Source organism: Ambystoma mexicanum, chromosome 8, assembly GCF_040938575.1.
Source record: "Ambystoma mexicanum isolate Mex_15411 chromosome 8, UKY_AmexF1_1, whole genome shotgun sequence".
NCBI classification, from domain to species: Eukaryota; Metazoa; Chordata; class Amphibia; order Caudata; family Ambystomatidae; genus Ambystoma; species Ambystoma mexicanum.
This window is the reverse complement of record NC_090929.1, coordinates 981782992-981796014: the sequence shown is the minus strand read 5'-3', so window position 1 is coordinate 981796014 and position 13023 is coordinate 981782992. Positions and strand designations below refer to the sequence as shown.

Here is a 13023-nt window from a genome sequence, read left to right as displayed (position 1 = left end):
CAATGTATGCAATTGCCGGAGCTTCGGTGGGTTTCAGCAGTAAGGTGGGCTATGTAGCACGGAATGCAGCATGGAGCCTATAATATTGCAGGATCTCCAATGCAGACCCAGAATGGCCCGGCTTCCATGTCTGTGGTTCGATAAACCTGCCATCGGGGTAGATGTCTGCTAGTGCCTTGGAGCCTAGATTCCCCCAATGCCGAGCCAGAGCTGTGTCGTGTGTAGGCTCTAGCCCAGAGAAGGCCCACACAGGGAGCTATTTATAATATGGAGGGGATTCCGCTGTCAGATTTAACAGTCGGTTCCAGGCACGTAAGGTGGTTCCAATTGGATCGATGGGAGAGTCAGGTGCATAGTGTTGGTGTAATATGAGAGACATTATGTTGACTCCGGCTGTAGCCAGGAATTCCAGCTTGACATTTGGGTGGGTAGGGGAGCCGGGATACCAGTGAGTGGCGTACTGGGCCTGTGCCACTGTCCAATAATATATCAGGTCGGGGGCAGTGAACCCCCCTTTCTGATATGGGAGCGTTATAGCAGACCATTTCTTGCGCACCGCGCCAGAGTGCCATAGGAACTGTGTACACGATTTATGTAGTCTCGTGAAGTATTTCCCCCCCGGGCCATATGGGTATGTTACTGAAGGTATATAACAGCTTGGGAAGTAGGACCATCTTGATGAGAGAAAGCCTCCCGGCAAATGACAGTGGGAGAGCGCCACCGTGACATTTTCGTCTCGGCCAGCTGTGCTGTAGCCAGGTAGTTATCTGCTAGCAGGGCGGTCCTAGTCAAGGACACCTGGACTCCCAAATATCTGATTCCACCAGGGGACCAGAGGAGAGGGTATTCATTGACTGGTTGTTGGGTAGAATTAGTGAACGGGAAGATCTCAGACTTGGCGTAATTAATTGTGAATCCTGAAAGGGTACCTATGCGTGCGATGTCTTGGAGTATTGGTTCAAGATCGGTGGCAGGGTCCCTAATGTATAATAATACATCATCTGCATAGAGGGATATCATTTCCGGGGTGCCTTTTAATCTTATCCCCCTGTGGGAATGACATGCTCTGATGTGGTCCGCCATTGGCTCTATCGCTAGGGCAAAGAGGATCAGGGAGAATGGGTAGCCCTGTCGGGTGCCCCTGGAGAGTGTGAACAGACTGGATGTCAAGGAGTTAGCCCCGACTCTAGCCACGGGGAGGTGTATAATAGTTTAATGTATCCTACTATATTGGGGCCGATACCCATGGTCTCTAGAACTAGCCAGATATACTTCCAAGATACCATATCGAACGCTTTCTGAGCGTCGAGTGTGACCGCAATTGCGTGTGCGTCCTGGTCGATCCGAGCCATCACACTGAACAGCCGCCTGATACTATGGGAGGTAGATCGCCCCAGTACAAAACACGCCTGGTGTTCATGGACCAGATGAGTCATAATCGGGAGAAAACGGTTTGCTATCACCTTGGCAAAGATTTTAGTGTCTAAGTTCACAAGGGAGAGGGGCCTATATGAACCACATTCATCCCCGGGCTTGCCAGGCTTGAGCAGCACTGTTATAAAAGCTTTGCGCAGAGAAGGGGCGAGAACGGTTGCACGGAGCGATTCGTCCCAGACTTCCAACAACTTGGGGGCTAGTATGGCCAAACTGACTTACTCCAAGTCTACTTGTAGGGGCAGTGAACTACCGGCAGGTCACGCCTGACAGTCGTTCAGGCCCCTAGCGGCAGACTTTTCACTGAAGCACCGGCACCGTTAGTAACGATGCTGGTGCTTCAGTGATACCATTCCCATGGAATCCTATATTGCTAAAGGACTCCATCGGAATGGGAACTTACCGTTCCGCCGCAACCTGTAAAATCCCAGAATCATCGGGATATCGGGTGGCGGAAACGGCAAGGCAAGTTTCCCGGTGAGACATAGGAGATACTGTATTAATATAAAACACATCAAACGTGTAAATTTTGCATAACAACTGAATAGGCTAGACAATTATTAGCTTAACTTACTGAGTCATTAATTTCAGACCCCATCCCAAGATCTTAACCCTTAGAGCGCAACGCCCTCATGGCCCCCAATGATGGGCAAAACAAATGTTTATTTGCACTGAAGTCACCAGGGATCATGAGGGAGAGGTGAAGTGGGCAAAAGACATAAGATGGTTCCTCTGCCACACCCCATCTGGTATTAAGACATGTAAATATATACCTTAAGGACAAACTATAACCTACATACAGGGAGGTGTATACATATAAACCATTGTTCACTTGAGAGAAAAATGACAAAAAGGTAGGTTGTGATAACGTACAACATTCGAAAATCAAGAAAACAGAGCTCAGACACTTATACAGAATTGGTTGTAAAAAATTGTCAAGATGTACATTACTTTCTTTAAAAACCCTCAATCATGCTCCAGTGGGCACATTTCGGCTTTTGCCTCCATCAGCTAAATCGTTTTTCCCTTGACAGGACTATCTAACAAACTCTTGCGTCCGTTTTGATGTTTTCTGTTTGTCCGCGCTTCTATGCCCATGGGCCTTTTTCAAGCGCATTATAAATAAGTTTCCAATCATACATTGTACAAACTGTATATGTTATTTTCAGCTTTAGCATTGGCCTTCTACATTTACATGCAGGTAAAAGTCTGACAAGGAGGTTGATAACATCAGAAAAAGGGGAGGAAGTGAGTGTGGTAAAAACAGGAATAGGGCACCTTTTTGTTATGTTTTTGTTGTGTTTTTGTTATGTTTAAAGTGCAGGCTAAAGTCAGAGCATCTTTCCACTCGTGTGGCTAAAAGAAATAAACAAAATCAGGCAAATTCCCTTAAGCAAACCGGACAGCCACCTCCACCCCTACCTCTACCTTTCTCCCTGGTACTGGATCGGGTGGATCAGACCTTTATGTGCCCTCCAGTACTTGGAGAAGGGGGAAATATGGCAAAGTGTAAACGATCATGTCAATCAATTGAATACATATCTATTTCAGTTAAAACATGTTACCTGTCTGCATTCAGTATCATGATTTCCCGACACGACTTTCCTAAACATATTTGCCCTTTCCAAAAATAATAATTCAGATGGTCTCACATGTACCTTTATTTGTTCATTCAGCTTTTCACTCTGCAGATCTTGGAGCAGCTCTCCCAGAAAGCTCTCTAAGGTAGTGTTTGTGAGAAAATGTGTCGGACTAGATCGAAATGAGATCAGCTGTTGGCTCCAGTTTGAACCATTCTTCCGGCCCAACATTGTGACTCTTTCAAGAGAGAATCACATGTTCTGGTGCACCAACCTGTTTAGAAAAAGAAAATGCATGCATCAAACTATTATACACTGGACCCAACATGTCAAATAGGAACAAATCTACCTTGCTCAACTACAATTTAACATGCGCCTGCAGCAACTTTGCTCCCTACCGTGGAAGCCTTTTAACCTCTGATTTACAGCACTCTGTGATTAAATTTAAAATCCCTTAATACTTCTTACTACTAATTTAATGACCATTTTGTTCATCTAATGAGACAAGGATAATCTGAAAGTATTACAAAGAAACAAACCGAGCTTTAGACAAATTATCAGAACACGTTAGCATGACACAACTGATACCATTGCCTGTTATTTGATGTGCATGCACAGCGACGTGAATCTCCTAATGGCTCAGTCAAGCCAGAGCTGAGAACTACATTTTTGTGCAATGACCCAGTGTCACCATGGGCAAATGTTCTGGGTGATACACCCACATTTTGTGATCCAACTCAGGGCTAAGTTTCTTAACATCATTTGCCTGATTGCAAACCAGTTGACAGCCATCAAACGAAACTAAACAGGATTTCACACATCATGCCACCACAATTATTGTGCACCCTACATTCATCACAAAGTGGTTGGCCATGATTTTATGAAGTTTGTTCAAGCTGTCTGATCTTTTGCTGGTTTGTCGAACGTCCTTTATCCTTTGTATTCACTTTAACCCTTTAAGTTTCAAAATGGTTTAGTTTTTAGCAGCTGGCCATTCAGGTAGGCAACTATCTGTGACCTTCTATTTGCATTTACTCTGATGAACTGCATCAGGGTCTTTAAACGGTTCCATGACTACCCAAGGCCTGCCTTAGAAACAATTTTAACTCTTGGTTTCGGTTTGGACAGTCAAATTAAGTTATCTGAATTGTGACCTTGCCTTGTTGTGAAAGAGATTTCACAATTATAAAAATGTTGGCATTACCTGAACATCACTGAAATTTGGTATATGCTTCCTTTTACCTACATACAATCTCTCAATGCAAGATGCCAGGTCAAACAATTTCATACGGTTTCTTTTGCATTTTCCACAAAATATATTGCATAACCTAAATTACTTTGTTTTGTTATTAAAACCATTTTTTCCACTGCAACAGATATGGGAAATAAACAGAACTTCAGTATATTTTGAAGTCTGTACAAATTGGACGTTTTTCTCTTGTCTGAGCCCAGTAAAATGTCAGACTATTGGGAAATCTACCTCAATACAGCAAACATAGCTCTAGAATGGGTTTCTATATGTAAACACTTCTAACAAATTGTTATTTCAACATATGCCATATTACTTTCTTGGACACTCACAGTAGTTCAGAGAAAATGGCACCATAAACCCATACATCTGGTATTGTATTACCTCCTTCACATTGTGTTCTCAGGTAGTTCAACTAAAAGAAACAAAACATGTGCATGCCTGGGCTAAATTCAGTTACTGTGTTTTTTTGGGGATGCCATGTCTGAAAATAGTGGCAGTGTGAAGCACTGCAAGACACAACTTGTACACAGGCGCACAAACGCCTTATAGGAAGGACTGAATCCCCATTGAAGAAGCCTGAAGTGGGGCAAGAGGGATCCTGAGGACAGGGGGAGACCACCACCTAAATGATGATAACCCCAGAGAAGGTTTTGGAATGGGGAAGAAGGCATGTGGGATATCCTGCAGGCCTTCTTCCCCATTCGTTAGTCAGGTTCTCAGTGACCTTACCAACAGTTCACGTACCAATGTCATAGCTCCAAGCTTTGGGCAGGAGCCAGAACGAGATCGCATTCTGTGCTGCAACCAGACTCACAACTGTACCTGTGGTTCACCATTCACACAGAGTATGGGGAAAATTCTGAACACACCTCAGCCACGGCCTGAAGGTGTTGAGGGCAGCACTTTCTAAGGAGGCACCATGCAACCGCCATGACCATGCCGCCGGACTTCAAAATGGTAGGTCCCCATTTTAAGTCCTCGGCTCGCAGAGCCATGAGCTGACAATCATGAACACAGATTATAGTCCATAAACCTAGGAAGGAGGGCGAGATGTTGACCTCAACCAATAACAAGGCCAGAACAGTAACAAAATACATTTCTCCACTTCAGCCCTCAGAGCCCAATTAAAATCAGGTCACTGGTATAAAAGGAGGCTGGATTTGAGAAAGCATGTGGGAGTTTGGAGACCAGAAGGTAGTGTGGAATTGAGTTAAGGGAGCAAGGAGGACAGTGGAGGAAGGTGACCAGAGGAGGCAAAGGGAGTCTGAGAAGGTAAGGATCAAGGGAGTGCAGAAAGGAGGGAAGGCACAGGAGGAGGAAGTAAGACTTTCAAGGAAGAAGGTAAAGGAGAGCAAAGAAAGATTCATTGGACGAGGGTGAAAGAAGTGTAAAGTAGGTGAAAGTAGACGAAGACCTCCAAAGCGAACACGAGCATTGGCCAAGCCAACAGGGCCAAAAGATATAGAGAGATGAGAAGGGGGTTGAACCAGTGGGACCCGAGCTGTGGGGAAGACAAACGACCAGCAGTCGGGTAAAGCCTGGTCAACCTGGTTCTAGAAATTGGCAATGCCTTTGCCTAAAGATGCACTGGGTGAAGAAGAAGGAAAAAGTTAAGAGGCTGGCAGTGAACTAAAGTACAGATTCTAGTCGAAATAGCAAGCCGAGCAAGGAAGCCAAACAAGACTTGTGAGCCAAGAAGCTGAATCAGTAAGACTCCCCAGAGGGCCTGTGCCCATGAAGGCTCAATAAAGATCCAAGCCCAGGGAGACACCGCAGGGTTGTGAGCTGGTGGTGAGTTCAGAAGAAGCCAGAGTAAGCCCAAAACTCTGAACTTCACACTTGATGGTGGCTAAAATGATGATGGTCCAAAAATCAATGTGGGATCAGCAAGGAAGAAATCAATGGTCATCTGGAGCCAACGTTCCCCAGTGTCCAGAGACCACAGCCCAGGAGGGACAACAATCGGTAGGGCCGTATGGCTGCAGCCTGGGGGGGCAATGTTTACCAACAACATTTGTCCAAAGAAGGTCACTAGGAACATGCCCACAGAAACCTGTGAGTTTGGTTCTTTGTTGTCAGGTGATTGATCACAAATTATCACATAACAGGACTTGGGGCTCAGGACTACATTCCTAAAAGGGGTTTATTCCCCAGCCTTATGAACACACAATGCTCTTAAATATTTTGGAATCATTGAACCCGTTACACTCTTTCAGAGAGAATTGTTTCCACCACTCCAACCAATACTGTTCTTTGAGAACCCATTTGTTCTCGTGAACCTTAACAAGAAGGTAGTGTGGAATTGAGTTAAGGGAGCAAGGAGGACAGTGGAGGAAGGTGACCAGAGGAGGCAAAGGGAGTCTGAGAAGGTAAGGATCAAGGGAGTGCACCTCTTTTTGTCTTGCATCCTCTTCAATCTGTGACATAAGCTATAAGATTGTATTTGGAACTTAATTTTAAAAAAGGCATTGCTTCCATGCTTTTATGTTGTGAATCTTTTTACTGAATTTATCATGGATATGTGCAGCAATTGAACAATAAGATAATTAAATCTCACCATTCAGTAAACAGATTAAGAGACACCCTACAGCCATCTCCCCTCTTACACCAAGTCTAAAAAAAAAACCTGTTCACGAGAATAGAGAAAGAACAAAAGATATGTGGGGCCTAGAAATTAAAACTAACATGGCCATTCCAACATTTCCAATGTTTCCATTCGTGTAAATACATGACAGAACGCATCTGAATTCTCAATCTCCGAGGCTGAGAGCATGTAGCTCTAAAATCTAAAATCTCTGTTAGACAGTTTTACATGATCCAAAAAAAAGACCCCATAATTAGAAAAAGGAGGCATCACTCCATGCATGGAGAGGCATCTCTCCATGCAGTGAATAAGTAGTGTTCTCATTAATAATAATATCCCACATTTTAACATACTAGTTAGTTATGTTGGAGAAGCTTTCAGTTTTCCAAGCTCCCAATATGAGCAGGCGAGTGGCCAACAAGCCTTTTTTCCCATTCAAATTTTATTGAAAGAAAGAAGGCAGAAAAATATCCGGTCAAACATACGAGCCAATGTGTATTATCATGAAAAAAAACTGATAATTGCACTGTCGAACCACCAACAAACATAAGCAAGAGAATCAGCTTGTTACATCACAGGTCCACAGAAAATGAATAAAGCAAATGCAAAAGACAGCAAAAAGACAGAGCAAAACCAACCTAAATAGCAGATGTCTATGCAACACCAGGGTTTACCTGACTAATAGCATCAGCAGGAAAGCATAGGCATCGAGAGACATAATAGCGTGAAGGACATCATATCATGCGGTTTAAAATGCAATGCAGGGTGATCATTCTGGGCTACGAAATGAATCAACGGTTCCCATTCACCAGAAATGTGGCCATTTCACCCTTAAGAGTGCCATCGATCTTGCAGATACCCACCACAAACCATAACTTAACCCACCATTCCCGAATTTCAGGCGTAGTAGGGGACTTCCAGTTACGCGCCAACACAATCCTTGTGTCAACCAAGAAATGTGTAAGCAATCAGGCCAGTTTGGCTGCCACCTTACACCATTCTTCAAGATCCTCATACCCCAGCAACATCACCAAGGTTTCTAATGGAAGTTCTATCCCAATAATCTGGTTAATCTCAGCTAAGACTTCTTGCCAATAGACCTGGTTCAGCGGGCAGGTCCACCATATATGAAGAAGCGTCCTTGGGGTCTGCTCACACCTCCAGCAGCGGTCGGAAATAGAAGGGTCCAGTTTGTGAAGTCTTAGATGGTTAAGGTACCATCGGAATAGTAGGTTATAACTTCTCTCTTAACATCACACACCTGGAGGAGCTAGCAAGCAGCTCTGGTCCATACATTGTACCATGTAAGATCACCTATGGGGACCTGTAAATCCTCTTCCCATTTTGACATGTAAGCATGTGGGGTTTTGACGAGACAAGCATTAGGAACACGGTACAAAGAAGACATCTTGTGGGAGGGGGATCCCCAATAATAAGATCCTCAAACAGAGTCTTATACGGTTTAGCGTGTTGAGACACCCTCAGAGAGGAAATTCAATGGCGAAGTTGTATGTAGGTATACTTGCTGATATCCCTTAACATGAAGACCTGTCTACACTTATCAAAGGTCAGGGGCTGCTCAGATTAAAAAAGTTGACCCACCCATTTCAAGCGTCCCTCTATCCATCTCCCAAACCTACCCTGTTGACAATCTGGGGGAATTCTGGTGTATTCCAGACAAGGGTAAGGGGAGAAGGGAACGTAGTCCCTGAATACTTACGGGAAGCTTTGTCCAAGTATGCCATCAACACCCGGTCGGGAGAAGATGCAAGTCTTTCTTCCTGACCCCTGGTCACCTCCAAAACCACTCATGTAAGGGAATCGGAACTGTTGACTGCTCAATATTCGCCCAGTGTTTGGGATTACGGGCCGTGTTCACACTTCAAACAAGGGAGCAAGCTGCAATGTATAAAGATAACTTTCCACATCTGGAACCACCAGAACAACTCTATCCTTCATTGCCATCAGTGTACATTGGGCCACTCTCAGGGATTTCTTTGCCCAAAAGAAATTAAAAAATAGAGGATTGCAAATCTCTAAGCGCCTGTTTGGGAATCCAGTACGGCAGAGCCTGGAAGACGCATATTTGGTGTGGTAAAGACATTTTGAGGGCTGCCAACCACCCCAGCCAGGAAATATCAGAGGATGACCACCGGAGCAAGTCAACCTTGGCCGAATAGAAAAGGTCGGAAATATTTGTAGCATACAACTGAGAACGAGAGGGTATGACCTAAATATTTTAAGGAGACCGTGGTCTACTGAAAGTCAAAACGCCACTTGTAATTCCCATACTGTTTCGGGTTTCTCAGAAACATTGAGTATTACAGATTTGGTGTAATGTATCTTAAAGCCAGAGATCCAGTGGAATGACTCTAATAAAGAGGCTGCATGGAGAAGAGTCAGCCAGAACAATGCATGATAATTAAAAGATAATCAGCATAAAGTGCAACCATATGCTGGTACCCAGCAATAGCAATTCCACCTTTACTATCCGTTTGTCGAACCTTACATGCCAAGGGCTCCACAGACAATTCAAATAGGAGGGGTGATAGCAGGCAGCCCTGCAGGTCCCTCTTAATAGGGCCAATGATTCTGACAAAGCACCATTCAATTTCACACGAGTGGTCGGTGAACAAAATTAGCCCAAATCTGCCTAATAAAAGTGGGAGCAAACCCAAAGCTGCTCAGCACTTTCGAAAGGTATGCCCAATCCATGCGATCGAATGCTTTTTCAGCATCTACAGATAGTACCACCAATTCATGGTTAGATCGCCTGGCACACTCCACCACATTTATGACAATACAAACATTATCAAATGCCTGGCATCCCGGGATAAAACTTGTTTGGTCTATGTAAATAATGCTTAGGAGTATGTCCACTTACCAAGCTGCAAGAACCTTTGAATACATGCGGGAATCAAAGTTTAGAACTGAAATGTGCCTTTATGATGTACTAAAAGTGGGATCGTTATCCGCTTACCAATAAGTGAGAGCAAGGATTTGCCCATAGTGGGCATAATCGCTCCGTTATCAGCAAACAAGGTAACCAGATGAGGTGCAAGAAGGGCACTGAATTTCTTATAAGACAAAGCTGACTAAACATCAGGCACATTGGCCTTTATTGTTGGGTAGGGACAGGATAACACAGGTAACCTCTTCAAGGGTGATCAGCCTCTCTAGACTCTGACGGCTTCCACAGAGATGGTAGGCAGGTTGGCCTCCGTAATAAACTCCTTTTGAGGAACTGTATCCCAGATATCCGCACTAAATAAGGATCTGTAGTAGCGCACTAAAACCTGCATCTTAGAAGCTTCATCTTCATGCAGCTAACCATTATCACCCTGCAAATTACCAATGGTATTTTTAGCCTTCTAGGTCTTCGATTTGTAGGCAAGGAAGCGTGAGGCTTTGTTGGAAATGCTCAAATAAAATTGCTTAGTGTGAAGAGGTTTGTGGGAGATGTCCGATAGCCATGATGCCTTCAATTCAGCCCGAGCTAACTGCAACTTTCTATAAACCCGCCTAGCGCTCCCTCACCTATGCTGCAAGTCTAGTTCCAACACTTGTTTCTCTGCGTCATCCCTTTGGGACATCAACATCCGCTTCCTTGCAGAGGCCAAGCTCACCCCATAACGGGGGCTTAAGACCGTCCCAGACTGTTGCAATTGGCCCCCCATCTGTGAGATTTTCCTTGAAGTACAGAGCAATCCGCTCAGAAATGGCAGTGCTGTAAGCAACATCCTATAGCAAGGAGTCCTCAATTTTCCATAAAGCTGTTTTCTGGGCCAGCAAAGCAAAGGCATTAACTTGATGCATGATAGGAGCGTGATCAGAGACCACTGCCAACCCAATAGTAGTGTCAGCTAGTAAAGTGAGGTCCACATCTCTGAGGCAAATGCGTACACACAAATACCACCCCTGAGGTTCTTTGGTTATTTTAAGCATGGGGAAGTTCAAGGAATGAGCAAATAGAATAGCCACCCCTGCCCGCTTAACGGAGGATGATGCAAAATGCTGACGAGGGAACCATTTAGAAGAAGCTTGGGTCAATCTGCCCTCAACAAGTACTTCTCTTGTAACAAGACAATATCCGCTTTCTATTCTATCAGTTTAGCCAACACTCTTTTTTTCCAAGTTATCTTTTTATTGAAATGTCGATTAACAATTCACAACTCAACATTCATATATGCCAAGCAATATCGGTGGAGCATTAAAATTTCATTTTGAATATTTCAACCAAAACCTGCCCCCCCCAAAAGTATAAGAAGAGAGAAAAACAAAAACAAAAACATTAAAGGAGAACCACACAAATGAGATCAGTGTTGTTGCAGTAAACACCAAGTGTCTTTGGCCAACATATATCTCCTTCTGTGTGAACCCAGCCCGTGCACGGAAACTTAGGTCACGTTAGGCCCAGCACCTGCAGACCCCTCCGCCCACAGGTCAGGGCAAAATGTTTCATGAGCTGCAGTCGGAAGAACATGTGCTCTTTGTTCCGGATAAAGTCCAGAAAGGGGGACCAGGTCTGGGAGAATTTGGGTATTTGATCCGATACAAGCACAGATAACTTCTCCATCGCTATCATTTCCCATACCTTCACCCATCAGTATGAAATGCATGAACTTCTGAGGTCTTCGAGAAACAAGCACGGTTTATCCTTGCGGCCATCAACAGGTGTGAGATGAGATCCGCCCTAGGGCCCGACATGGGGAATGTGCCATCCTCTGGGGCATCACTCAGTAGCAGTCTTAGCAAGCACATGGAACGCAGCCAGCCTGTGAGGTCTTTGATTTTGGAGTGAATCTCCTGCCAGTAAGTATGCATAATCGGTCAGTGTCACATGTGCGCAAAGTCTCCCAGTTGACCGCAGCCATGCCAGCAAAGGTCTGAGTAATCAGATGAATCATGTGCAGTCTTTGAGGAGGCATGTACCACCAAAAACGTATCTTAAGGGCACTTTCTTTGATTAAGGAGCACCCAGAGCTTTTTTGCACCCTGGCCCAAATCTTCGACCAAGATTCTTCTGGAATGTCCATTCCTAGCTCCCTTTCGCATCGTGACATGCATGGAAGCTTTTCCCCTGGGAGGCATTTTCCAACAAGTGGTAGCAGGTGGAAACCTTACCAAATTCCTGCCCCTCTAAGACTTAGAGCTCGATCCCCATAGGGGGGGTTCGATAACCTGCCTGTTTAACAGTGTTGTGGGACACCCAGCGCCGTATTTGAGCATAGCAAAACCGATCTGACTGTCAATTGGAATCTTCCTTTGCATTCTGTGCACCATCTTTATAGAAGTCCCTCAATCTCAGGGTGCCATGTGATTCCCACTGTGTGAATGCCCTGCTATCCATGCTCGGCGAAAACACTGGGTTACGGATCACCAGAGAAAGAGGGCCCAACCCTGTCTTAAACTCTGAGCGCAAGCCTTATCCCAATGCTGTAGTGTAGTGCAGGTGGTCAATATGGGGCTCTGTTGCCGGCGTCTAGCTTCTTTGGGAAAAAAGGGAAGGTGGGCTAGTCGAAAGGGTGAACAGGCTTGCTCCAACTCCTTCCACTTCAAAGTTTTGCTTCCAGAGCCCAGTCCAGCAATGAGGAAATCTGAGCCACCCAGAAATACCTCTGGATGGATGGGACCCCCAAACTGCCCAAGACCTTGGACCGAGTAAGAAGCCTGCAAGAAATTCGGGGGCGGGTCTGCTATGCCAAATAAACTGCCCCAGTGCCTTTTGCAGGTCAAGTAGGTCTCTGTCTGGGATACAGACTGGTATTGCCTGGAAGACATAGAGGAGTTTAGGGAGTAGGGACATCTTGACTGCACTAATCCGACCCAACCACAAGATTTCTTGCATGTCCCACTGCTGTAGCACCTCTTTGGCTTCCTTCCATAATGTAGGAATGTCCGCCTTTAGGAGGGAATTATAATTGTATGCGATGTGGCTGGGAGTTTGTGAACTCTCTGTCAGTCCAGCAGAAAGGGAAGAGCTAATTCGGTGTGTTCACGACCTCTGGAGAATCTGTAATAGAAAGCCCCACAGATTTCCGATGACTGATTGTAAACCCTGGCACCAAAGCAAATTGAGCCCAGAGCTCCAGTACTATCGGTGAGGAGGATAACGAATCTCGGTGGAAGCATAAGACATAAACGGCATATAATGCCACCTTGTGGGTAGTCCA

The 13023-nt window shown here is 44.9% G+C and overlaps 1 protein-coding gene across 1 annotated transcript in view; it reads right to left on the bottom strand.

Annotated features, from left to right (window-relative positions):
• The window catches only part of AP5B1 (adaptor related protein complex 5 subunit beta 1), a 276768-nt gene that overhangs the window by 122823 nt on the left and 140922 nt on the right, over positions 1–13023 (bottom strand). The window contains exon 2 of the mRNA XM_069610887.1: positions 3093–3288. Within this exon, the coding sequence (XP_069466988.1) occupies positions 3093–3245 (153 nt within the window). The 5' untranslated portion in view covers positions 3246–3288. The remainder of the gene's footprint in view (positions 1–3092; positions 3289–13023) is intronic.